This window comes from Leopardus geoffroyi, chromosome E1, assembly GCF_018350155.1.
Source record: "Leopardus geoffroyi isolate Oge1 chromosome E1, O.geoffroyi_Oge1_pat1.0, whole genome shotgun sequence".
Lineage (NCBI taxonomy): Eukaryota > Metazoa > Chordata > Mammalia > Carnivora > Felidae > Leopardus > Leopardus geoffroyi.
In genome coordinates this window covers 44,434,984-44,462,364 of record NC_059330.1, presented here as the reverse complement: position 1 = coordinate 44,462,364, position 27,381 = coordinate 44,434,984, and the positions used below count along the sequence as shown (strand labels likewise).

Genomic DNA, 27,381 nt, shown 5'->3' with positions numbered 1-27,381 from the left:
CAGGGCACAGAACCCAGGGCAGTTAGGTTCAGAGTTCGTGTCAGAGCTTATTCACCGCCACTGTGGGACCGTGCTCCTCCACCCAGGAGTCCTCGGGGCTTACTCTGAGAGGACTCGGCCAGGCGCTGCAGGCTGAGGCTTTGCCGGGTGGCCCCGCCTCTCTCTTCAGCAACCCCGTGGAGGCAGGAAGGGTTAGATGTCAAAAAGTCTGTCCAACTGGAAGGGCTGGAGAGGAAAGTTTAAGGGGCTGGAGGCGGCGGGAACGGCTTCCCAGAGCTAGGAGCTGCGTAGGGAGCTAGAGAGCCAAGGCCAGATGAAGACCCAGAGGTCTGGAGGGGCGGCTGACCTCTCCCCCAAGGCTTCCGCCGACAGGGGGCGCTGTGACCTCCTCCGCGCCCTGCTAGCTGGATTCCTAGCTGCTTTCCGCTGCTGTAGTGTAATGCGCGCTCGGCTTTCCACTCCACGGTGCTCAGGTGCCCGCTGGTCCCGCGGGGCACCGCCGTCTCCCTTCCTCTTAGGGTCCCGGGTTCAGCCCTTTGCCTGGACCAAACTGGGCAGGCGCTTAGTCTGTGGAATGAATGGATGAAGGAACGAATGAATGAAAATGAACGAATGAATGAATGAATGAAAAGGATTCGTCCCACAGAGCTCCGCGTCTCCGCGCGCCCCCGACATGTGGATGCCAAAGGTGCCGGGGGTCGGATGCGACGCCCGCGCCCTGCTGAAGTGGGGGCGGCGGGGACCTTCTGGCCAGCTGGCTGCAGGGCGGGAACTGCCCAAACGCAGTTCCCAGCTTCACCCGGTTTCCGCGGCGCCCCTGCTCATTCGGGGCTGCCTTACTCCCCGGTCTCCAACAGCCTCGCTCTCGTAGATTCACCCGGGCTCCGCCAGACCCCCCACACTCCCTGGACTCCCCAGGTCCCCACCTCTAGCCAGGCGGGAGGCGGGAGACTGCCACCTCTCCCGCCCCCGCCGGCCACCCGCCCCCCCTTTCCCCCCCCCCCCCGCCTCCATCCCAGGCTGCGGCGGCCGCCACCGCTGCCAGCGCGTCCCGCCGACTGCCGCAAACCTGGGCTCAGGGAAAGGGGGTCAGCGCGGCGAGGGCGCGGGGAGCAGGTCCAGGAGGGGAGGGGAGGGGAGGGGAGGGGAGGGGAGGGGAGGGCGCGGAGGAGGCGAAGGGGAAGCGCGCCGAGGGGCGAGGCGCGGAGGAGGGACCGAAGGGGAGGGGAGAGGCGGGGGAGAGAGAGGGGAGGGGACACTAGGCGAGGGGGCGGGGAGCCGAGGCGGGGAGCTGCGCGGACTGAAGGGGAGGCGGCGGGGACGCCGGGCGGCTGCGGGTCCGGCTGAGTCGGGAAGCGGCGGCCGGACCAGCCCGGGCCGGGGAGAGCGGGAGCCCGCGGGGCCGGGCTGGGCTGCGGGGCCGGGGAGCGCGGAGCCGGGCACCTCGGCGCCGGGCAGCGACACGGGAACCCGGCCGCCCAGCCCGCGCCGCCCCAGCCCTCAACCGCCGGCCGGCCCCTCTGGGATGTCCCAGGGACCCAGGCGTCCGGGACGGTGACCGAGCGAGCCCGAGGATGGGACGGCGCCCGCAGCTCCGGCTCGTCAAGGTAAGAGCGAGCGGGTCAGCCCTGGAGAGCGGGCGTCCCCAGCCCCCGGACCGGCGCGGGGCGCGGGTGGGCTGTGGGTGTGATGGGGGTCACCGGGGAGGGCTGTGCACACACAGGTCCCTCTCGCTGGACCTCTGGAGCCGGCGTGGCGGGGGCGGGGAGGACTCAAGTGAAAAGACATCATTGTGGCGAAGCTGCGGGGCTGTTGGCGGAGGAGGGGGTCCGCCCACCCGGGCAACCAGCTCTGTGCGGAGAATCGCTTTAGGCTCTGGGAGTGAAACTTGGTTCCATCTCCCACCCTCCCATGCAGACCCCGACCCCGGGTCGGGAGGCTCCGGAGATGGGTTCCTCGCGGACCCCAGCACGCTCTCAGCAGCCCCCCCACCCTCCGCACGCCCCCGCCCTGGTTCTTGGGAGCTCCTTCCTGCCCCTTCCCCTGCTCGTTAAGCTGCGAGTCCGGGGAGATAAATGTCCCCCGTGTCTCCCGGCCTTTGATCAATATCGCAGTCTCCGGGGAGGAGACGGTGCATCCGGCTGCGGTTACAGTTGCTGCGCGGCGGCGGGCCGGCGGGAGCACCGCGCTCGCTCCCCGAGCCTTTGCACTCGGGGTCCCTGCGTCGTGCGGCTGGCGGCTCCTGCTTCTCCCGCTCCGGCCCTGGCGATGCGATTTCGGCGCCCGGAGTTTAGAAAAGTCGTCCGATCGCATGACCGGCGTTTGCCGGCTCAAGTTCGGGGGCGACGGGGCCGCCCGAGGGCGGCGTAGGCCGGGGAAAGGCTGGGGGTGTCGTCAGGCCGGCCCGCGGGTAGTGACAGCCGCCACTTCAGTGCCCAGGGCTTCCCAAAGCGGTTCGGCTCGCCGGGTGTAGGCGCGTAAGCAGCCGCCGGAGGGAGAGGTGGGTGGGCCTCGGCACCGCTGCCGGGGAGCCCAGCTCTCGCCGGAGGATCCCGACTCCGCAGGGTCCGTGTGGACGGCCTGGGCTACAAATGCAGACAACACCAGCTTGACTGGGTTCAGAGCATTTAAAAGCGATTACGTTGAAAAGAATTGAATGGATTTGGGGGAGGGGTGCGGGTTGACTGAATTTCAGTTTTCTAGCAGTAATTAAACCAACTCTAGGTATACCAGCTCCCAAGTGGTTCCCTCCAGTTCAGCAAAATTCTTTAAATGTAACAGCGGCCAGGGCAGAGACGTTACCAGTTACCGAAGCTTCTTCTCCATCCTCTCCCTCCCCTCCCAAATATTTATAAGTTGTTTTTAAAAACTGCTGAGGGTCGGGCTGCTTGAACCCATGTCCCCTCCTCCACCCATTAACTGAGGACCTGGGTGATCAAGACTGGGGGAGGAAGGTAGGAAGAAAACCACCCAGAGAGGATGAATAGATGGCATTGAATGGGAATATTTTCCGAAAGGCTAGCGTGCACCCAACCTTGCTCTGAATTCACAAATCATTCAACTGAATTGGATCTTTTAAATGGATTCAGAGAACTGAACTGTAGGTTTGGGGTTTTTTGTGTAGTTTTTGTGTTGTTTTGTTTTTTAAGTTTACGTGGTAATAGCCGAATGTTCTTTCTCCGGCCTTTCTTAGAATCCTGTGTAATTCTCTGCTTAGAATTGTCACGTTTTCCTAAAAGAACTATTTTTTTTTTTTCTGTTGTTATGTGTGTGTTTTTCTTACTAGATGGTGAGATGTGTATGCCCTTTATGTCTGGCCTAATGAACGCAGTAGGTGTTCAGTAAATACCGAATGAGGGAGAGGGAGTGAATCAATGGCCAGCTAATGCTCATTTCAGTCATATAATTACTTGTTCCTTCTATTTATGTAGCACGTACAACTTGCCGGACATTGTTCTACCTGCTTTGCAAATATTTAGTTACTTAGTCTGCTTAACAGCCCTGGGAAGTAGGGATTGTTACTGAGGCACAGAGAGGCTAAGTAGCTTGTTCAAGGTCACACAGCCAGTGAGCGGTGGAACAAAAACTCAAACCTAGGCACTGTTGTTCTAAGGGTTTGTTTTGTTAGCTTTTATCAGCAAATGTTCTAAGCCACTTAAATCTCATCCTAGACCTCTGCCAGATGAGAACCCAGATAATTCTGTCAGTCTAATTATTTTATTTTTATTGTTGCTATTTTTTTAAGCAGGCTCCATGCCCAACATGGGGCTAGAACGCACGATCTTGAGATTAAGAGTCGCATGCTCTGGGGGCCTGGGTGGCTCAGTCAGTTGAGTGTCCGACTTCAGCTCAGGTCATGATCTCACGGTTCGTGAGTTCGAGCCCCGCGTCGGGCTCTGTGCTGACAGCTCAGAGCCTGGAGCCTGGAGCCTACTTGGGATTCTGTGTCTCCCTCTGTCTCTGCCCCTCCCCCACTCATGCTCTGTCTCTGTCTCAAAAATAAATAAACATTAAAAAAAAAAAAAAAAAGAGTCGCATGCTCTACCGACTGAGCCAGTTAGGTGCCCCTAGTTCTGTCAGTTTGAATTTAGGGGAATTCATCCAGAATCCAGTTTGGTCCCCAACAAGTCAGCCAGTGTTGGGAAAGGACCACTCTGGGACCCTTATTGTGGGCTGAGCACTGCCCTGGCTACAGAGAACTGGGGGGAGAGTGTGTGGGGAGAGTGTGTGCAGGTGAATGTGTGTGGATGCAAAGGAGGGGACAGGTGAAATATTGTCTCTGCCCCCAGGGGAGAGGGGGATCGAGCACCTCTGGGTTACCCACCCACCAGCTGCAGCTCCTTGCAGGGAGACCCAAGTGTGGCTCCAAGAGGTGGGCTCCGGGAACGTGAGGGTGAGTTCTTCTTATGTTTTAATGTTTATTTACTTTTGGGAGAGAGAGGAAGGAGAAGGGGCAGTGAGAGGAGGACAGAGGATCCGAAGAGGGTTCTGTGCTGACATCACGGAGCCCGATGCAGGGCTCGAGCCCATAAACCGCAAGATCATGACCTGAGCCGAAGTCAGAGGCTCTACTCACCGAGCCACCCAGGGGCCTCAAAGAGAGTGAGTTCTGAAAAGGCTGCTGGTTTTATTGCTACTGTTCTTGTCTTAAGAGCAATCTCACAACGCAAGACAAAGTCTGGAAACCAGAAGGGACAATTATTACCCCCTCACCCTCCTAACACAGCTACTGCTATCATTTTTGAGATAATCCCTGTAGGCCCTTTCTCAAGTGCAGGTTTGGGCACCGCTGTGGCCTTCGGGCACGCCCCGTCACTTATTGTGTCACAGCCCAAGTCTGGCCCATCGTATTCTGGAGCCTCCAGAGGGAGCTTGTCAACATCTGCCTACTGCTTGTGAGTGGATATACCTTGGATCCCTATACTGGCGCACATTTGGATCATTTCCAAATTCTTTCTTTGACAGATAATCTGGAGCCAGTTTTTGAGGGAGGCATTGGCAGAAGGGCAAAAAAGTGAGCCCAGGGCGGGGCCACAGGCTGCCTTGCTGGGTGGGGACAATTGGGCTGGCCACAAACGAGGTGCAAAGGAGGAGAGTGGGGCTAAAAGCCAGGCTAGGACATTTGGATTCGATACGAATCTCTAGGGAGGGGTCTGTCCAGTTCCCAAGGAGGATACAGACCCGTGGAAAAGCAGAGGCTGTGAGGATCAGCCCAAGTGGAAAATCCGTTTCTCACCCTCTCTGACATTTGCTCCTTGGACAGCGTCAGCAGTCAGCGGGGTTCAGCTGCACAGAAGGAGTTTGGAGGGTCCAAGGGACCCTTTGGCAGCATCCCCAGTGCCCATGACGCGTGCTGAACCCGTAGACCCGAGCCCTGACCATGGCGTGGCCGGAAGGAAGGCGTTAGGCACAGGGGCTGGTCATTCAGCAGTTACAGGGTGGAAAGATCATCAGCCTGGGATTTGGCAAATCTGACTTCGGTCTCAGTTGTGCCTCTAATCAGCTGTGTGACTTAAGGTAGGTCACCGTCCCTCTCTGAGCCGTGCTTTCCCTGTTTATAAACAGGGGTATTGCACTCGATTCCCGGGTACCTTTCATGTCTCTGTGAAAGATCTATGTCCAAACACTCCTTAGGGCCATGACCTTACATGGGAAAAGTGGGGTGCAGCAGATTCAGTTCCCAGCTCTGTTCCTCCCCAGCTATGGGACCTTGGTACTTGGTATTTGGGCTCAGTACCCTGTCTAAACTTGAGTATCCATCCCCGGCTCTGAAATGGAGGCGATACCTAACTCAGAAGGTTGAGGTAAGGGTGAGAAAGTTCCTGCATGGAAAGCACCTGGGGTAGCACCTGGTACAGAATTTGTTTTCAGAAACAGGTGCAAGGATTGCTTGCATTTCAGATCAAATGGGATCATGCAGGAAAAGCAACTTGGAGGAAGAGCTCTTGGGCGTCGCTCAATACGTAGCATTTTTGCGTCTTTCCCTTTCCACAGCACTGAGCCCCGCAACCCGCCGCATAGAGTAGGCATTTCACAAATGTTTGTTGACGGGATGGATGGCGTTTTTGTTGCTCCTTCCGGTTTACCACTGCGCGATCACCGTGGACGCCTTGCTGTTCCCACGAGGGGCAGATGTCGTATCAAGACCACCCTAGCAGAAAAGCCATCTCTGATGCAGAAAAGAGTAGAACTGCCCCTGAAGGACACTATTTTATTTTATTTTTTTTTTCAACGTTTATTTATTTTTGGGACAGAGAGAGACAGAGAATGAACGGGGGAGGGGCAGAGAGAAAGGGAGACACAGAATCGGAAACAGGCTCCAGGCTCCGAGCCATCAGCCCAGAGCCCGACGCAGGGCTCGAACTCACGGACCGCGAGATGGTGACCTGGCTGAAGTCGGACGCTTAACCGACTGCGCCACCCAGGCGCCCCAGGACACTATTTTAAAAAGGAAGGAACGAAGGAACGGAGGAAGGGAGACAGCTCGCAACAAATAGCCAATAGAGCACCCCAGTGATTTAGAGGATCCGTTGAGAGTAGAGCCTTGGCTCGTGAAACTCTAGCCCCTTTGCTGTGACCGGAGGCGAGCTGGCTGGCAGCAGGTGACCTGGAGCCTTTCTTGTGTCCTCCTCTGTGCAGAGCGGGGTGGGGTGACCTCTCCCAGCTCTGACTCTCCCCTAACCAACGACGGCATCGACAAAAGGAAGCGTGAGTCCATTTTGGAGCTAAGGCCGAGTCTCCATTTTAGCTACAGGTTTACATTCAAAGAATGAATTTGTTAATTACAAATGACCCCTGTCTGCTTAGATTCTCAGAGTCCCTTGGACCTAACATCACCCAGTCCTTTTTCAGTGCTTGTCTTCAGGCTTGCTCTCGGTCAGCCCTCCCTCCCTGCCCCCCAGTGTGGCAGCCAGCATCTTCTTTCACAGGTGGGAACATCCCGTGAAGCAGACGGGGCTCCAGGCAAGTAAGGTCACCTCTCTGAACCCCAGTTTCTTCATATGTAAAAAGGGAGAAAAGAGTACCCACTTTATGGGATTAATCACCATGATTTCGTGAGATGTCAGGGGTGAAATTCAGCGCAAATGTAGCGTCTAGCATATAGTAAGTGCTTAATAAATATTCACGATAGTAGTCACTTAATAAATCTTGCCAAATTTTATTAATCCAAAGAGGACCATCAAAGGAGGGGTGAGGAAATGGGAGGTGGAGGAAGGAGTGCTTGGCAGTGGAGAATCTTCCCCCTGCCCCAGAGTCCTTTTTGCAGTCCCCCCCGGGGAGAAGGGACGGGGGTCACCTGCTGTCAGCTGAGGGCAAAGGTCAAAGGACAGAGGTGCCTGAAATCGGCTCTCTGAACATCTGACATATGTGAAGGAATTTGATAATAAAAGCAGAGGCATGTAGGGAGGATAATACCAAATGATTAACTCACTGATGCAAACAATGATTTTGAAAACAACTAGCTGGAATCTATTAAGCCACAGATTATTAACCTTTTCAGAGTAAGTTGTGCCTACTTCGGCAAAATGGAGAGAAGACAGGTGGGGAGGACCGGAGGGAGGAAGCTTGGGGAGCGTGGACGTAAGCTTCCTTTTCTGTGAAATGGCCACATTGAGATGCGTTTCTGGGAGACAGTTCCCGTGTCCACAGAGCTGCCGACTCAAAGGCTCAAGCCAGACGTGTTCTTTGGCAACTGTCCGTGCAGCAGCCGTGAAGCTGTTTCAGGGACAAATGAAGATACTGCGAGTGCCCTACCTGCCCTATAAACACAGGCGATTTCATGATCCCACCTTGGCCCTGCTGCGCCCCGCTCCCCCCTCCCCCCCCCCCCCCCCCCCCCCCGTGAGGTGCTTAGAGGAGAGCTTCATGGGGTAGCCCCCCTCTACCTTTCCATCGGTTCCCAACCTCCAGCCAATCTGGTGGTGAGCCAGGGCGCCTAGGTCAGAGTCCAGGACAGAAACTGGCCAGACTGGTCCAGCTGCTTCCATAGCTTTGTTCTAGGCTGTCAGACTACAATTTGGAGTGTTCAGAGGTGGTGGGGCTATCCTGAGGCACAGTGGGAGACTTAGGGGACCTTTGGGACAATGTTCTGCCCAGTGTGTTTGGCAGGTACCTGGAGGCGAGTGATGGGCTAGGGCAAAAGATGGCTGCGACATTTCATTTACGGCAGGGACTTTCTCCGCTTTGATCCGTATTTCCCCAGCGTCCTTGGCAGGGTGTGGGAAGGGCTCAGGGGTTTCCAGAGGTGCCAGCCCTGACACTGTGAGGATAGAGCCGGGTGGGGAGAGGAAAGGAGGCCAAGGATGCGGGGCTGGGCTATGCAGCCTGGAGGAGGCAGCTGGGTCCAGAAGGGGTTTGGCTACTCAGGGAGAGGGTCGAGGAGAAAGCTAAGGCACAGTCCTCCGGGGTCCAGGCCTCCTGCACGGGAGGCCCCCAATCCCACTCACAGAAGCAAAGACCCAGCAGGCCATGGGCCTGCTCAGGATGGACAATTGTATTATTACATAAGATGTGGGCATGCGGACAGACAGCGAGGGAGAGGCAGACAGAGAGACAGAAACTAAAGGTGATGCAGAGGTGAGTACCTCTTGAGCCAGAGGTGCTGGCTCGAGTTGGCACGAGAGAGAGAGAGAGAGAGAGAGAGATCAGGACCAGAAGGGCCTGGAGGACAGAGGAGGCAGGAAGAAAGAAGGAGAGGGAAAGAGAGAGAAAGAGGTGGTAGCACGAAAAAGGACCTGTGTGTCATTTTTGGCCGTTCTGGCTTTGTACTTTCTCCGTAGCACCCAAAAGAATGTGTGCCCCTGCTTTGGAGGCCAGAGATAGCATTTCCCCTCTTCATTTCTTCCAAGAATTACCACCCCACCCCATCGCTAGCCTTCCCGGGGAGCAGGGATGCTCTGAGGCTGAGGCTTGCTGTGTGGCGGCTGCGGATGAGTGTGCGCAGACAGGAGTGCTCCCCTCCCCCTCCCCAGCCTCCCGCTGCCCCCCCCCCCCCCCCGCTCCCCGGCCCCTGGGCTGAGTTCTCCTCCCCAAGTTCAGAAGGAACACAGCCTGCTGCCTTTGTGGTCCCAACTGATTACACACGCAGTCTGTCTGTCTGTCTATTTTGAGCCACTTTTGCATCATTTGCAATAGCGTGCCCCCACCTGCTACCCCCTCAGATGGTCACACCCCGGCCTGTCTTCTCTAAGCGCAGTCAAACCTGTGAGGTGCGTGGCACTCACCAGCTCGAGGCCAGGGCCAGAGGACTGACTCCCAGAGGAGCAGCCGGGCACCCGGGGGCTGTGGGTTCAGCAGTGGACGGTCACTCTCCCTGGTCGCCCCCTGGGCCACACGTGCCTGGCTGGGAGGCTGAGAGGCTGGCCCTTGGACAGAGGCCTGTGTCCTAGGCTTGGCCTGCGCCCTTGCTCTCCCCCCTCTTCCTGCCCTTTCTCTCCACTTCACCCCACTTCTCTTGGCCGGATGCCTCTGTGCCAGGGCTCACACCCATGACCCCATGGAGTCCTCCTGTCCCTCTCTAGAGGTGAAAGAATCAGACGCTCCCAACATCCATCCATCCTCTGTCCCTCTGCCTCGGTCACACTGCCCCCTCCCCCCACAGAATACTCATGTCTAACTGCCACCCTGCCTTTGGCCATGCTGGTAACGAGGCAGGAACAGCCAGGCAAGACAGACGTGGGCAGAGGATTCGGGAGGAAGGTAGTGGGTCCGTTCTTGGCTCCCTCCAGGGGATCCCGTCTCTCAGTCCAGATCCTAACCCCTCCATTCCCTATGGGGGGGGGGCAATCTTTGGTGTCATTCCCTCCAGTTTGCTGGGCCCCGAGAGCCGTGCCACGATGGCTGCAGCCAGGCTGTGAAACGCGGGGCACACGCACACCCCCGAGAAGCGAGCAGCCCCGAGAGGCAGCACTGACCCTAACGCTGAGGCGGTAGGTGCCCACCGGGTGCCACCTCCTGGGCAAGTCACGCAACCTCGCCAGGCTTGGTCCTCATCCGGACCGTGAGCGAAAATAAAAGGAAACGCCTCCGTGCTGAGGGGCCCGTCCCCAACCAGACTCCCTGGGTGAGACCCCCCCCCAGCCCCCACTTCTCCCGGGAAGGCCCCTCACCCCAGCCTCTGCTGCCCTGGATGCTGGCCCCAACCACTGAGCCTCCTCCAGGGGCCTCCCGGATAAGCCGTCCTCCATCAGCTCTCCTCCAGCTAAGGCAGGGCTTCTCAAACAGGCTCCAGGGAAGGGCCACGTGGATTTTTCCAGTCTGTGGCGGACTGGCACCTGGTCGTCCTGCAAGTGATGACCGTGCGTCCTGCACCACCCGACCGCCCTGGAGAGGTGGACATCAGAGCTGGTCTAACCCTGTTTGTTGTTCAAGGAGATCAGTCTTGTGGTGACACGCAGGGATGTCACAGCAAGGACAATTCACATCGGGGTTCCCAAACGCTTACTCTCGGGGACAGTCTGCAGCTAGGCACCCATGCGGACCACCGTTTGAGTAGCGCTGTTCTCAAGGCCTCCCCTGGAGCCAGAATTTATGGCCTGGAATCCCTGGTTCGCTTTTCATGGGAGCCTGGCGGCCGGCCGGCCTTGCTCCGCACCTGTGCGCCTCCTGCTGTCAGGACTCGGCGACAGGGCCAGAGCGGCTCTTTCGGGGGCAGCAGTGGCTGGGGCCCGAGGCAGCAAGAGCTCGTGGCCAGGAGGGCGGAATCCTTCGGCTTCCTCAGAGCCCTTACCCCTGGCAATTCTGTGCGGGCCCCTTCCTCCTCCTGGTTTTCACTCATCAAGCTGCACCTTGTCACTAAGGTCAGGGGAAGACTCATGACCTTGAGTGGTCGCAGTGCCCTGGGGAGACAAGGGAGGTCCTTCCTCTGTGGCGGGCTCACCCCAACGCTCACAGAAATCAGCCCCACATTGGCTCTAGGCCTTGGCCCCGGGTTGCCCAAGATACGGGAGCCTGAAGTCTCCAGTGCTCCAGGGCCCGGCTCTGCCTCCCGCCTCCGAGATGCCGGCCCTGGGGACAGGCTGCTCCAGAGCCCAGGCTGGGCCAGCCCGGCCTGCCTATTTGGGGGAAGAGGCGGCCACACGATGCCGTCCCTGGGCGGCTCACTTCCCTGCATTGGCTGCACCGCGGGCAGGCACTTCCTGCTTCGGCTTTGCACCTCCCATGCATGCCCTGGCCTGGAGAACCGACTGGGCAGCACGAGCAGGGAGGTGAGGGACCTCCTGTCTGCCCAGCTGGACAGGCACCCCCATTCCCAAAGGACCCCGGCCTCCAGCCTGAGGCCAGGAGTTTCATAAATGACTGGTCCGAGGTCCCCCATGGGGCATTTGCTGGATGGAGTGAGACCAAGGCCTCTTTTTGTCTTACAGACCTGCCTCCCTTGTTCTCCCATTCTTCCCAGGGTCCCCTCCCCACACAACCCCCCCACCACCACCACCACCTGCTTTCCCCTGCTCCCAGCTTCCATGATGGGCTGGCAGGTGCATGTTTTCAGATCCGGGAAGACGCTGCAAAACCTTCCAGCCCCCGGTTTCCAAACCTCAGCACTGTTGACATTTGGGGCCAGGCCATTCTTTGCCGTGGGGGCTGCCCCCCTGCATTTGAGGGTAGAGAGCAGCCTCCCCAGCCTCCAGCCACTAAGCGCCAATAGCACTCCTCCAGCTGTGGCAACCGAAAACGTCTACAGACATGTTCCGTGAGGGACAAAAATTGCCCCCAGCTGAGAACCACTGGGTTAGTTCAGTTACCCTCACTTCTGGTGAATCACTTGGTGAGCATTAAATAATAGACTCCTGAGTTTCCCCTCAGATCTGCTGAACCTGACTTCCTGGGGTGAAGCCTGAGACACAGAATTTTCTACCTCCCAGACGCCAAGGACTGTCTGGAAACCTCGGATTTCATCTAATTCGCTCCTTTTACAGGCAAAGAAACAGACGGGGCCGTTTTCTATCCCATGGATGAGTATATAGTTATTCCTAATCGCTGCCGTAAATGACCCTGCTCGATGGGGTTCGGTGGTCAAGGAGCCCCTTGAAACCAGCCCCTCACGGCCTTAGAAGGCAGCTGCTTCTCCAGAAAACCCAGCCTCAAAACCTTTAGCCGTTTTCTAATAGGACCTGATTTCCACACGTCAGATGATTTCACTCTGCCTTCCCGGCCCTCTTCACATCCCTTTTAAGACGCGGCTTCTCAAAGGATATCCCTTTTCTGCCGACCCCGAAATCCTCCTTGCTTTACTCTTGTCGCAGAGCAGGCTGAGCCGAGGAGGACACAGCTGGTAGTGACACCTGTGTTGCCGGTGACTTCACACACTGTCCCCAGCAGCTCAGCTCTGTCTCCCAGAGGAGCAGCTGCCTCTCCCACGCCCTCAGGGGTGGTTTCCCAGTGTCTGGGAGCCACTCACGGCTTCCAGGAGCAAGGGGCCGGATCAGAGCCCCATCCAGGTTCCACTTCTCTCTGAGAACCAAACTTAACACTTCCTGAGTCCCCTGACAGCGTCTGACTGCCACTGCCAGCTCTTGGGAAGCCAGGCTGTGGCCCCGAGCCAGAGATCAAGAGGCAAAGGAAACCTATACCTCTTCTTCTGGAGGATCTATGCTGGGGGAGGGGTGGGGAGTAGGAAGGGAGGCAGGACGTTCAGGGAAACAGGCTGTCCTGGCCAGGGGTCCAATCCCGGCATGGAACACGGCTCCTATCCCAGGCCCTCCGCTCACTGTGGTAAACAACCTTGAGCAAGTTACCAACCGTGCATGCATCAGTTTGTCATCGTGCAGTGGGAAGAGAATAAAGGCTCCACCTATTGGGGTCCAGAAGGATTAAAAGAGAAAAATGAGAGTCTGGCACCGTGCAAGCCTTCAGTAAAAGCTAGAATTTAGAGGAAAGGAAGAAGGAAGAAAAGGAGTAGGGAGGGAAATGGAAGGAAGGAGGGAAGGAAGGAAGGAAGGAAAGAAGGAGGGAAGGAAGGAGGGAAGGAAGGAAGGAAAGAAGGAGGGAAGGAAGGAAAGAAGGAGGGAAGGAAGGAAGAAAGGAGGGAAGGAAGGAAGAAAGGAGGGAAGGAAGGAAAGAAGGAAGGAAGGAGGAAAGGAAGGAAGGAAGGAGGGAAAGAAGGAGGAAAGGAAGGAAGGAAGGAGGGAAAGAAGGAAGGAAGGAAGGAAGGAAGGAAGGAAGGGAAATGGAGACTCGTGAAGACTAAGAGAGCTGGGGAGGTTGAGACCAGGACAGAGAGGGGATGGTGGGTGGAAAGGGGCAGGGAGGATGAGAGGCATGAGCTGTGGGAAAATACTAATGAGTGGACCTAAGGGGGAATCCTACCAAGAGAGGGTGAGAACAAAGGCAAAAGCAGCAGAAAGGAGAGCAGACCGGGATGGGACCGATGCCATGTTCCGGGCACTGCCGCCCCCCACCTCCCTTCCCTGTGCCCAGCGAATCCCCACCACACACGTTCACAGGTGGATGCTGGCGGCTAGGAACAGAGTACTGGTGGAAAGTGGGTGCGCCTGCCCTGGGTGGCCCCGGGGGACCAGTCCAGGAACTTCCGGACAGGAGGGCCAAGTCAGGAAGGAAGCCACTTGCACCAAGTCAATAATGGTTCTCATAACCGATCGTTAACGGCTTACCATGTGTTCGGCCCCAGGCTGTTTAAAAAAAATTTTTTTTTAACGTTTACTTATTTTTGAGACAGAGAGAGACAGAGCATGAACGGGGGAGGGTCAGAGAGAGAGGGAGACACAGAATCTGAAACAGGCTCCAGGCTCTGAGCCGTCAGCACAGAGCCCGACGCGGGGCTCAAACTCACGGATCGGATCGTGAGATCGTGACCTGAGCCGAAGTCGGATGCTTAACCGACTGAGCCACTCAGGCACCCCCCCCCCCAGGCTGTTTTAAATGCACCCTGTTGTTGAATCTCTTCAAGAGCTTTAGGGTGTAACTATTTCATCCTTATTAGCCCCATTCATAGATGGGGAAACTGAGGCTCAGAGAAGTTAAGTCACCCAAGGTCACACAGGAAGGAAGGGGCAGATAAAAGATTCCCATGTGGAATTTTCTGGCGCTGGAGTTGGAGATCTGATTTCTACTCTCCCGTATATCCTGAAGGCAGAGCATATTCGGACCTGGAAAGGAATGTAGGGAACACACTGCCCTCCTCATTTGACAGATGAGGAAACCGAGGCAGGAAAGGGGGCAGGGGAATGACTTGTCCATGGAACAAGTTCGCCAGAGTCAGAACAGGATCTCAGCCCTGCACTGCCCACCCCAAAATGTTTTTGCCTTCAGAGCACCCCTCTAAGGAACTAAGAGCTAAGCGTCCAAGAGAGAGCTCCTCGCGGCTAGAGGAAAAGAGATGCTGGCGAACGGGAAATAGGAAATGTCCTGGTGGGGATAATTACAGGAACTTGTGGTCAAAGGAGACAGAGAGTAAAAACCTGCCTGTTCATTCATTCAGTCAGTCATTTATTCGTTCAATGCATAGTGGGACCTACTCTGTGCCAGGCCCCCCCGTGGGTACAAAGTCAGCCAAACAGAGACCCTGCCCTCGGGGTGCTTATAATCCAATGGCCAGTATACCTGGAATCTTTGGAAGGGTCTGTGTACATCCAGAGCTGGGGTCTTGTAGGTCCTTGCTGCCCCTGGGGTGGGTGAAGCAGGCACCCGGTGCTTTCGGCTGTGCTGAGAGAAGCAGCAAGGGGAGGGGGCAGGGCACACCTTGAGCCCAGGACCCCAGGGAGAAGGCGTGGGGGCGAGGAACACCCCAGAAATCCCCCCTCCCTGATCTGTAGGCAGGAGATTTTCCTTTCCATTTTTTCCTCTCTGCACAACAGCAATTTCAGTTAATTAAATGTAACAATAAATTATTTCTCGTCTGCCTAAAATAATCTTTCCCAACCCACCCACTTTTGGGGAAACACACAGGCTCTTTGCCTTGAGGTGGGGACAGGCTGTGGCTGTTACAAAAAGAGGCTGTCGTGGGAGGACCTGGCCTGGGCAGGATGGGGAGCGGAGGCTGCTGAGGGGGCAAAGGCCCTGGGCAGTCACGAGGGCCGAGAAAGGGCACGTGGCCTCACTGTCCTTTGTTCCAAGTCTATTTTTACCCCGGCTGGTGTCCAGAGCACCTCTGCGTGGGTCAGAAAATGCACCCCGGAGGGTCTCAGTTCTGCTCGTGCACAGCCTGCAATTCTAGCCCCCGGTGACCCCTCTGTTTGGCACCTCTGTGCAGGGCGGAAACCACAATTGCACGTGGGCCCTGCCTCTCCCCACCACCATCACTCTGTGTCTATAGATCTCTGCCCTGTAGGCACAGACCTGCCTCTGAAGAGTTGCCTGGGCGTATGTTTTGCTTCTACAAACCAGATCCCAGTTTTTAAATGCAACAGGGGAGCTAGCTTTTTAAAGGAATCCTGATTTATGACCTTCCTCTTTTTCACATTTAGATTTTCTTCTCTTGGCTTTACTTAAAACAGGCAGTACCTTGCAAACCAGGTACCTGATAAGAGGCTAATATCTAAAAAAAGATAAGGAATGTGTCCAACTCACTAGCAAAAAAACAAACAAAAAAAACAAACAAAAAAAAACCCAAAGAACAAAAAACAAAAACAAACAAACAAACACAAGTAATCCAATTAAAATGGACAAAGGACCTGAATAGGCATTTTTCCAAAGAAGGTATTGAAATGGCCAGCAGGTGCATGAAAAGGTGCTCACTCATCATCAGGGAAACGCTAATCAAAACCACAGTGAGGTATCGTCTTCTAGAATAAGTACCATCAAAAAGACAAGAAGTAACAACTATTGGCAAGGATGCGGAGGGCAAGGAACCTCCATACACTGTCGCTGGGAATGTAAATTGGGTCCGCCGCTGTGGAAAACAGTATGGAGGTTCCTCAAAAAATTAGAAATAGAGCTTTTGTATGGGCCAAGAATTCCACTTTCTGGATGCATATCTAAAGGAAATGAAATCATTATCTCTAAGATCTGTACCCCCCCGCCCCATGCTCATGGCAGCATTATTTACAATAGTGGAGACGTGGAAACAGCCTAAGTGTCCATTGAATGAATGGATAAAGACATTATCGTCTATATATATATATAGAGAGAGAGGCTTGTGTTAGTTCAACTCTCTCGATAATCAAGGAAGATTCTGAGGCCCAGAGTGACCGAATTATGGACTCGGTCCATGGACACACGCAGAGAACTTGAAGTTTCAGAAGTGATCTCTCTCTCTGTTTTCCCCAAGTGGCCCACCTCCCTGGGGTACAGGTAGGAAAGACCGCATTGCCTAGAGGCCCAGGTGACTCACCCAAAGTCACAAAATCAGTGGCAGGACTGGGCTCAGAACTCAGCAGAAGCAGGAGGGATCCTGTGGAGGGATCACTCTGGAATGTGGCTATGGCTTTGTCCCTGGCCCCTAAAAGAGGTTTTCCTGGGGGCCGTCCCAAGCCCAGCATCAGAGGTAGTCATGAGGGTGGCAGGGTGGTGGGGGGAGGGGAGGCAGGCCCTTCTCCTTGCTTTTCGTGAACTCCTGGGTGGTGGGGGCAACCCCCCGCACCTCCAGGCCACCCCTCTTCTCCCTCCAGTGGCCCTTCCGGACCCTCCCTAAAAGGTTAATCACCCAATCATCCCATCAAAGGAAATTGCACTTTGGTGCCTTAAAGAGCGAATTGAGCTTCGGCAGCATAGTTATTTATGGTCTCTAATAAGCATTTCTGGGTGTGATTAACCTTTATGCCAGAGTCACACTGGGAATTGGGATGGCAGCTTCAATTCCAGCCACTGCGCTGGCCTGGGGGTGGGACACGGGCAGCAGCTGTCAGACTCCCACCCCCCACCCTCCCTCTCTGAGAGCCCCTGCACCCTTCCCTCTCCTCTGCCCATCCCTTCTTTCCATGCCCTGTCCTGATCTGGGCCATCCGCCTTCCTCCAGCTACTATCCGCTTGAAAATCAGACCCAGGTGGCCTGCCCCCTGGATCCTAGCCCCCACCCAGCTGCTAAAAACAGCTCTAGGACCTTGCGTTCTACCATAAACCCCTATAAAACAGAGAGCATGAGACCTGCCCCACATGCTTTCCTTGGAACAGTGCTCCTTCCTTGGGGCATTGTTCCAGTTCCCTTGGAACAGGGACCCACTGGGTCCTTGGACAGTCATGCTGTAAATCCAGCGGCAACGCACCCTTGGCCTTCTCAGATTTAATGTCCAAGGTTTGGCTCCTTGGTGAATGGAGGAATTTGTCACTGAGGCGCAGGTTTTATTTGGGGCCTTGGAACTGCCGGGCTTCTGTACAGAAGCGAGGCATCACCTAGTGAGTGAGCCTAGCACTTCGCCAGCTTCAGGTTCCTGGTGCCATTTTGGTTTTCTCTACCACCTGTTGGGAAATAGTAAACCTCATAAAGTCCTAAACACTCGGCTTGTCAGAAATGGTTCTGAAAGGAGAGCCAGCAGCCGGAGTTAATGACCGAGGGGAGAAGCTAGCAGAGCGGCCCCAGAAAGTGGCGGTCCTAGGCCAAAATCACTTTTGGTCCCATTTGGTGGAGGGCTGGACCTCTGATGTGACCTCACCCACCGTAAGCTCTGGCTATGTATTTTGGGTGGTAGACCTCCCTGAGCAGTGGAGGGAGCTCTGTGCCCTCCCTGGGAAAATGGCTGTCAAGACCTACAACACGGTGCATTTAATTACAGGGTTTCACACCTCCTCGTGTTGCTCGTGGACCCCAGATTAAGAACTCACAGCCTGGGGCGCCTGGGTGGCGCAGTCGGTTAAGCGTCCGACTTCAGCCAGGTCACCATCTCGCGGTCCGGGAGTTCGAGCCCCGTGTCGGGCTCTGGGCTGATGGCTCAGAGCCTGGAGCCTGTTTCCGATTCTGTGTCTCCCTCTCTCTCTGCCCCGCCCCCGTTCATGCTCTGTCTCTCTCTGTCCCAAAAATAAATAAACGTTGAAAAAAAAAATTAAAAAAAAAAAAAAAAAGAACTCACAGCCTTAGGGGCGCCTGGGTGCTCAGTCAGCTAAGCCTCCAACTCTCGATTGTGGCTCAGGTCATGATCTCGCGGCTTGTGGGTTCGAGCCCCGCGTCAGGCTCTGTGCTGACAGCTCAGAGCCTGGAGCCTGCTTCGGATTCTGGGTCTCCCTCTCTCTCTGCCCCTCCCCTGCTTGCACATGCTCTCTCGCTCTCTCTCAAAAAAATAAAAATAAGTAAAAGTTAAGAAACAAAAGGGGCGCCTGGGTGGCTCAGTCGGTTGAGCGCCTGACTTCGGCTCAGGTCATGATCTCGCAGTCCGTGAGTTCGAGCCCCGCGTCAGGCTCTGTGCTGACAGCTCAAAGCCTGGAGCCTCCTTTAGATTCTGTGCCTCCTTCTCTCTCTGCCCCCACCCCTCCACTCTCTGTCTCTGTCTCTCAAAAATAAAGAAACATTAAAAAAAATTTAAAAGAAAAGAACTCTCAGCCTTGGAAGGAAACAAACAATATCCTGGAAATTCTGGGGGCCTGTTCCTCTCATGCAATAATTACTTGTGGATGGAGCTAGAAATCTGGTGAATGTTGAAGAGGAGATCAATGTGGGGGGGGGGGAGAAATACACAGGAAAACTCTGGAAGTGTTCATGGAAGTGGATTGAGGAATGAGCCAGAAGCCTTTACAGACCCTTCCTCAGAGAAAAACGTGGCACAGGCACCGATTCTGTACAGAGCCAACCTTTCCCGAGAGGAGAGGGTGATTCAGGAATTTTAAGAAGCGTTTTTTTCTTTGCATGGTGCAAACCCTGTTGGTAGAAAATGCCTTTGGGAGCCATCACCTGCGAGGAAATGGAAGGACTGGGGTTACAGGCAGCCAGCCAAGGACAGGCTAGCCCTTTGTCCTTTGCACGGCATGTGGTCTGGTGTCGTGATGAATCTGGATTCGCTCTGCTCCTCCGTGAACCCTAGGACGTAAAGGTGCCAAGCTAAGACCTTCCTGCCTATGTATTTGCCATTAATCAGAACCGAGGGGAGTGAGTGCTTTGGAGCGAGGTGATTCCGGGCATTGAGGACCAGCCAGAGGTTCGTGACCCTCGTGAGCACCCGGGTTCAGCGCATGCTGACATGGGCACATCGACAGGGGACTGAGTTGCTTTGCTTTGGAGTGCTGGGGAAGGAGCTGCCACGGGGAGGGTTCCGGAACTGGCTTTCCGGGACTGCGGGGCTCACCAGGTGAGGCGGTGGGCCAGGAGGGGGGTGCGCGGGCCAAGAAATGCAGGGTCAAAGGTGCGTGGACTGTAGCGGGATCCCGCGGCTGGGCAGGGACAAGTGATTCAATGTGGCTAGAACACGGTGTACTTTCGAGGGGGGTCTGAAAGACCAGGGCACGAGCACAAAGCACGGCTTCAGGATTAGAAGGACGATGGCGGAATGTCTGGTGGCGGGGCTGCTACTTTCAAATAGGGCGTTTCCAGTTTCTTTAAGTGGCCTGCGACTGGCTCTGGGGCCTCACTTCCATTGTGTGTGTGTGTGTGTGTGTGTGTGTGTGTGTGTGTTGGAGGTGGTGGAGGCAGAGAGAGAGAGAGAGAGAGAGCGCTGGGTCCCTGCTGCCTGTGCTGAGCTGAGGACAGGGTTCGTCAGCGAGGACACTGCTGTTTGCTTAGCTAGCAAGAGCCGCTGGCTGGGCTAGTGGCTCCCTCTTCTCTCCCTCTCCTTCTGCGTTTTCATTTGGAAAACGAGGGTAAAGATAGTTCCCCATCTCTTTGGGGGCTGCGAAGTTTAATTACTGATTAATAAGGTGTTGGAAGTTCCTTGGGGCCAGACAGATGAATGGGTTTGTTCTAATCACTCCCAAGTCCTAAGAGCCAGTTAGCTGAGCGTCCCGAGTGCTGGGCACAGACTGGGGATGGGGGGTACAGGGCTGGGGGTGTGCTTGTTAGCCTGGAGCTTGGCCCAGCAAGAACAGAAAGACCCCCATGATGTGACAGGAGTGTGACACGAGTCCAGCAAGGGACTGGAATAAACAAGGCTCACTAAGGACACAGCGATGAGGGGACATGTGGGTGAACCATTAGGTCAAGGGGGGGCTTCCTGCAGGAGGTTGGGGGCAGGACAGACTCCGACCAGAAGTGGGGAGCATTCGATTCCACGTTGGGATGGAAGGTAGGAGTGAAGGGAGCAGAGCCCGCCTCTATCATGAGACAGGAGTGGGGAGGAGCAGGTCCCGGGGCAGGTGGGTGGCACTAATGGGGGGGCAGGGTGGGAGCAGATATTCATGGCTAGTGAGCAGGGAAGGCTCGCCTCTGGGAAAGGGCAGGTCAGGTTGCTTCTGAGGACTGGGGGAAGGTCCTGAGGTTCGAAAGGGCGAGTGGGGAGGAGTCCAAGGGAAGGGAAGATATACAACATGGGGAGGGATGGGATAGGGGGTATCCAGCTTGGGGAGCTCAGGGCAGGGCCGGGACTTGGGTGAGGCAAGTGAGGCATTCTCCCCAAGCACAAAATGTAAGGGTGTCCAAAATCTCATAATCATGATAAACAATATTTTAATATTATCACTGATTTTCCCTTTTACCCCAAGCTCCAATATGCCCAGACTGTTACTGAGTTTGTCTTTTCAAAAAAGTTTTTGAGGGGTGCCTGGGTGGGTCAGTCGGTTAAGCATCCAACTCTTGATTCGGGCTCAGGTCATGATCTCACGGTCGTGAGATCAAGCCCCGTGTCAGGCTCGCCTGTGTGAGACTCTCTCCCCCCTTCCTGCCCCTCCCCCTCTCATTCTCTCTCAAAATAAATGAATAAACATTGAAAGAAATTTAAAAAGGCAGACAGAGCTTTGCTGGACTTCGGCACCCACGTCCAACAGATGGAAGGAGGAGGCTGGTTACGATGCCCGCCCCCTGCCCCCAGCCCTCAATGTGCTTCTTAATACCCTTGAAAATCAAGTCCCAGGGGAGACAACTGCCTTGCCACTAACCTGTGACTCAATAACAATCAACGTGACCTGTTGAGTGCCTGTTGTAGACCTGAAACACAGTGTAATGTCAGCACGTTTGAATGCAGTGAACAGAGGACTTCTGTATACACACTGCGTCGTGGGAACCTGGGAGGGAGGGCCATTTACAGGTGAGGAAACCGAGGCCCAGAGAGGCCAAGTAACCTGCCCCTGGCAACACAGGGCTGGATGCCATGTCTCTTTTGATTCTAAATCCGTGGGAGGGTGGTGACCTCAAAGGGGACGCAATGATGGTGGGAAGGTGCTAGTTGAAGGGGCAGCCCTCCTGGTGTGGGGCCCATGCCACTCTCCTCCCAAGTGACCTGAAATTCTGGAATCAGAGTGACAGGGAGCCCCCGGGGAGGATAAGGGGCAAAAGTTCTCCCTGGAATAAGGCAGGCCCCCTTTCCAGACACAAGTACCCCTTCACTCAGTTTCCTCATCTGCAAATGGGGACAGCCATGCCAGCCCTAGGGAGAGTTAAGTACCATGGCAGATGTAAAAGGGCTCCATGAACCTGGAGGCACAATTTGTAGCGACTGGTAATTAGCTGGGTGGGGATGAGAGCCTGAAGCTCGTTAAACTGGGCCCGACCGCCTGCAGCCCGGGAGGGAGGCCGGCAGGTGCACTATTAAAGAATATCTGTGGGGGCGCCTGGGTGGCGCAGTCGGTTAAGCGTCCGACTTCAGCCAGGTCACGATCTCGCGGTCCGGGAGTTCGAGCCCCGCGTCGGGCTCTGGGCTGATGGCTCAGAGCCTGGAGCCTGTTTCCGATTCTGTGTCTCCCTCTCTCTCTGCCCTTCCCCCGTTCATGCTCTGTCTCTCTCTGTCCCAAAAATAAATAAACGTTGAAAAAAAAAAAAAAAAAAAAAGAATATCTGTGAGCCCCCAAGTGCTCAGCAGGCGGGTGTGAGTGTGTGAGTGTGTGTGTGTGTGTGTGTGTGTGTGTGTTGGGACACAGTTGGGTCATCCTTGGGATCCCATGGGGATGGAGGTGGCTGCCCCGGGCACAGCCTCAGTGAATGTCAGAGAGAAGGTTCACCATTGTCCTGGGAACTTGGGCTCCCGCTCTTGTTACCAGCCTCCCTTCCAAGCCCTTCCAGGCACAGACGACATGGGGGCAGGGGGAGGGCAAGGTGGGATGGGGTGTCTGGGAAGAGACATGCATGAGACAGAAGCGAGGGGAAGCAGGAAGCTCACGGCACGGTCTCACCCTGTCCCTCGTCTCCCTGTGTCCACAGGCCCTTCTCCTCCTGGGGCTGAACGCCATCTCCGCCTCCTTCCAGGACCAGCCCTGCGAGAGCCTGTCCCTGGCCAGCAATATCTCCGGTGAGTCCCCCTCCCCTGATCCTGCAAGATCCCAGGTCACCACAGCCCCCCACCCCCTCCCCGCCCCCGGGTCCCCCAGGGCCTGCACACAGAGCCATGCCCTAAGGCAGGGGCAGCAGAGGGATTTCCTCTCTAGAGCTGCCCGCAATTTGTCAGGTCTCCGCAGAGCACTGTGGGAGGAGCGTGCTAAAGTTGGCGTCAGTAGGGTGGGAAGGAGAGCTGCGGTGAGATCACAGCATCTACCATGGGCACAGGAGGGTCGTGTGGCAAGCGCGCCACACAGTTATCTCCCCGGCTCTGGGGTGGGCCACAGGGGAAGTCGCCCCAGCCCTCGCCGTGAGAACCAACAGAGCGGAGGGCTGGGCGGTGACTCAGGCACCCGCGAGGAAGTCAAGGCTGCTCTTTTGTGCTGCTAAAAATGCCCAAAGCGCAATACCGTAGGGTGCTACCTACACGCCAGGTACTGTTGGAGGCATTTGAGATACGTTACCCCCATTTTCACTTACACCTAAGGAAACTGAGGCTCAGGGAAAAACGAGTAAGTCCCAGAGCCAGGATTTGAGCCTAGGCGGCCTGGCTCCCAGATACACTTTTTAACCCCGTGCTCTATGCCTCCTCAGTAGAAACTACTGCATAATTGCAGATATTACTAATGACTTGTATACGCACACCATTGACAAAGCCCTTTGGGATGATTATCTTACTTCTCACAAGAGTTTAAGACTCGGCATTTGTACAGGTGAGGAGACTGACGCACGGGAGAGCCAGGTCTTTGGTTTCTGAGGCCACGTCTTTGCCAGCTTCGGGTGTGGGCCCCGAACCCTCACCCCGGCCACTCTAACCAGGGTCCTGGGGGTGCTGCTGCCCACGAAGGTGAGGGGGGGCCCCTGCACCCGAGGGTCTTTGGGAGGCTCGCTGTTCTTTGGTGACTCGGTTTCCTCTTCGGGTCTCCCCTTGATTCAACCCAACTCATTAATTGAGCAGCTACTGTGTCCCGGGCCCCATGCAAAGCATGAGAGGGACAAAAAGGGGCTCACGGTCTGGTCTGGGAGTCAGGCCCACATCACATGTACTATGGAGCAAAACGCAAGGGGCGTGCTGGCAGGGAGGTGGACGCTGTGCACCAGCCGGGAAGCAGAAGGCATTGGTTTCCGATCCTGGGCCTGCGGGGAGAGGAGGCTTCCACACCTCGGAGCGGCTGCCTCCTGGCCTGCTGGTCTTTTACTGTGGGGGGAGCCTGGGGAGGGGAGAGGAAGAGCACTGGGCTTGGAGAAGGCTAACTGGGTCCATGCTTAAAGTGGCACCGTCCTGTCCTTCTGCCCCAGGGACCCTTCTAGTAGCCACAGGAATGAGTATGCCCTTGACCCCCTTGGGCCTCACTTTGCCCAGACTGTAAAGTCAGGGAGGGGTGTTAACTCCCAAGGATCTGTAACAATTAAATGCACTAAGTTTTGTGGCAATATGTCACAAACTATAGAGAGCCATACCACTACCGGGTATTTTTTTTTTTTTAAGTTTATTTATTTTTGAGAGAAAGAGACAGCACGTGAGTGGGTGAGGGGAAGGGAGAGAGGGAGACGCAGAATCGGAAGCAGGCTCCAGGCTCTGAGCTCTCAGCACAGAGCCTGACATGGGGCGCGAACTCATGAGCGGTGAGATCGTGACCTGAGCTGAAGTCGGATGCTTAACCAGCTGAGCCACCCAGGCGCCCCACTACTGAGTATTATTTATTATCGTTGGTAACACGAGCAGGCTTTTGAAAGTGCTTACTGTATAGCTGGCATTGAGCCATGAATTCCTCACTACGATGAAGGTGGCAGGGAGGATAGACCAGGGGTGGTATGAATCCAGGAAGGCTTCCTGAAGGAGTAGGTTTCACAGTGAGTCTCTGAGAGACTGTGGGTATGAGCCGGCAGAGAAGAGCCAATGCTCTGAGCCAAAGCTAGAGTTGACTGAAGACCAGCAGGTGGGTTTGGTGGAATGAGACGGGAAGAGGAAGCCTGGGGAGGTTCCGGGAGCCCAGAGCATCTGGCTGTAAAAGTTGGCTAAGCTAGGCCATGGGGGAGAGGAACATTCTTGAGCAAGAGCCTGGAGTTCTAGCAAAGAGAGACAGGGAGGGAAGAGACCAGGCTGAGTCTGAGATGAAAGGTCCTGCCCACAGCTCCCCGTGCACTGGGGCCAGGTCAGCCCCCATTAACCTGCTTGTTGTGCCCTGGAGGAGTGACATCTCTGAGCCCACGCTGGTGTCACCTGTCCTGGGAGGCAACGGGCCATGATGAATATTGTTCATTCCCCAGTGATTTGTACTCTGTGCCCCTACCCTCAGCCCAGCCCAGCCTGGCTGGCTTCATGGCATATAATCCATCACCCTCCACAACAGCCTCTGATAACAAGCTATTTATCTTCCAGTGCCAAGACCTACCCAGACCGATGGGCACTGGTAGAGACAGATGGTGAGGGTGGGGTGGAGGGACCAGGACAGATGGATGGGCGTCTGGCCGGGGAGGCTGGCACTGAGCTGGGGCCTTTGGGGGTCCTCTCACATGCCAGGAGCAGGGAGAGGGTGGGTCCCCAGGGCCAAAGCTCATCATAGACTTGGAAACTCATAAAATCATGGCATGAAAGTGGCAATGCCAGAAAGTAATAGAATTATTGACTAGTGACATCGGAGACAAATGAAATGATATTGTTGACAAGGATCCAGGGTCATCAGTTCCTATCCCGTCTTAAGGTCCTGAATGTTAACAATAATTAACAATAGCTTATGGTTATTTAGTGCCTACTATGTGTCAGACCCCATTCTGAGTACTTCAATCTCATTCAGTCATCACAACAGTATTGTCAGGAAGTATTTTATCCTCATTTTACGGAAGAGGAACCTAAGGCTCAGAGAGGTTAAGTCACTTGCCCAAGCACACACAGTTACTCAGCCGTAGCCCCAAGATTTGAACCCAATGGGCTGCCACGTATGTGGCTACCCGGAGAACCACGGTCCCCAGGCCCCGGGGTGGTCGGTCATCTGAGTGTGCAGAGTCACCCCTGCAGTTTGCCATACCCATAGTGGGTTTACACACAGCCCCCGATTTCCCTCAGGACCTACAATGCGCCTGGCACTGTGCTAGGAGCCGGGAATGCAAAAATGGAGAGCCTGCAAACCCACGGGACAGGAGGCTCCCGCCCACTTGTCCTGATGAATCGCATACCCTGCGGAGGTATCTTTCTGTTCTGTCCAGCCCAAAACGAGGCAGCCCAACCACAAGGCGGCCGAAACAAGACCAGGACTCTCTGCCTGCCCTCTGCCACCTTCCCCGTGCCGGCTGACCCGGGCGAAACCCCTGCACATTCATCCCGACTGCGCCTTCCTCTGAATGGACGAGCATGTGTGTTTCAGAGGCTTCCCGTGGGCTGCCCGGCTGCTCCCACTCTGGCGAGCCTTGGCCGAGTCCCTCTCTTGAGCTTAGACCTCACAACGGCGGGGCTGTCGCTAAGTGCCCACCTACTGTGGTTCATTCAGAAGCCGCTGATGGGAAGACCCAAAATAACTGGGGACAGGAACCAGATTCAGGTTGCCTTCTGAAGGTATCTAGGATCTGCTGAGTGCTTTTGGACCCTGAGCCTGCTGGGAGAGGAATTATGTAATCGGGGCGGGGGGGGGGGGGGGGGAGGAACCCGCACCCGATTGTGCACAAGCATTAAGTAGGCCACCTTCAAAGGGTTCTCATCTGTTGTTAGAACAGGCCCCCCAGGACCCTGATTCAGCAGGGATTTTGTCAGAGGCAGGGAGGAGCCCCCCACATGGTTCCTTTCCCCTCTTCCCTCCATTTGCACGGATTTGGGACAGTCTGACCGCAGTGCTCCAGTGAGCATCGGAGGATGCATATGTGGGGGTGGAGGAAGATACAGGAAAGTTTTGTGCATTACTTTAGCCCGCTTAGCTCCACCCCTGCCTCCAGAACAAAACTCTGAAGGGATCTGGCTGCCTCAGGAAGGGGTGAGCCACCAAGTTATAGGAATGTTAACACTCCAGACATGCCAAGTACACGCTAGCCTCAGGGCCTCTGTGTTTGCTGTTACTTCTTCCTAGAACACTCTTCCCCCAGATGTGCACATGGCTCCCTCTCTCTCTTCCTGTAGGTCTGTCTGCCTAAATGTTGGCACCAAATTAAAATAGCTGTCCTGGCCGTCTTTATCTCCTTGTCCTGCTTGCTTTTTCTTCATAGCATTTCTCACTGCTTCACAGATATGTCTGTCTATCTGTCTGTCTGTTTGCCACACCCCCTACCTCCCCCCCCCCAACTAAGAGCAGGGCACTTAGTTTATTCATTACTGTATTCTCAGCCCCTAAAACAGGTACTGTGTCCCCAGCTCCTAGAAAACTTCTTAGATGGTTGGTAAAAACTTGTTGAATAAAGAGCAAAATCATCGTTCCTCCCCATCTATAACTTAATTGGCCAGGAGGGGCGTCCTGGGACAGGACGGTGTGGGGAGGAGTTGACTTAAAATAATAGCTCAGGCTTCCTGCTCCAGGCTGGGGAATCCACCTGGCTATTTGCAAGGCTGGGTTACTCCGGTCCAAACCGCTCCTCACCCCAGAACTATGATATCCAAGCGGGAAAACACCCGCCAGGAGAGCAGGAGGGATTGGGCGTTTGTGCCAGCGGGACCTGGAGGGGACATTGGCTCAAGAATCAGAGTCCAACAGCCCTGACCTCTAGGCCCGTGTAGCCCCCATGCTGAGTGACACAGAAACTTCCCTTCCTTCCTTCTCCTAGGAGATCCACTCCCTCCCCGTCCCCAGCACCTCTGGAATTACTTCTCCCTGTACCTTTTCCTCCTGGCTTTCTGTCTGCCTTTCCCTGTTTTGCTCCCAGTGTCTCCTATTTCCTCTCTCCCCGCTCTCCGTCCCCACTTGCTCCCACCACTCCTCCCCCCCCTTTCCTTCCCTTCAAGTGGTTAAAAGGATTGAATTAGCGGCGTGAATTTCCCGAAGCACCCTTCACACTGCAGGGTATACAGCAGTGTTCAACAAATGTTGCTTCCCCTGCTCGCCAAGTCCTACACACCCTTCCTTGGAGGCCCGGGCTCTGCCCGATCCTCAGGGACCACGTGTCCGCAGAGCGGTGAG

At 55.5% G+C, this 27,381-nt stretch overlaps 1 protein-coding gene across 3 annotated transcripts in view; it reads left to right on the top strand.

Annotated features, from left to right (window-relative positions):
* The first annotated feature begins 1,277 nt into the window (after positions 1 to 1,277).
* Positions 1,278 to 27,381, top strand: part of CRHR1 (corticotropin releasing hormone receptor 1) — a 46,156-nt gene continuing 20,052 nt past the window's right edge. For all 3 annotated transcript variants that reach the window (XM_045489320.1, XM_045489319.1, XM_045489321.1), the window contains exons 1-2: positions 1,278 to 1,607; positions 22,169 to 22,256. In XM_045489320.1, coding sequence (XP_045345276.1) covers positions 1,575 to 1,607; positions 22,169 to 22,256 — 121 coding nt within the window. In that variant the 5' untranslated portion in view covers positions 1,278 to 1,574. The remainder of the gene's footprint in view (positions 1,608 to 22,168; positions 22,257 to 27,381) is intronic.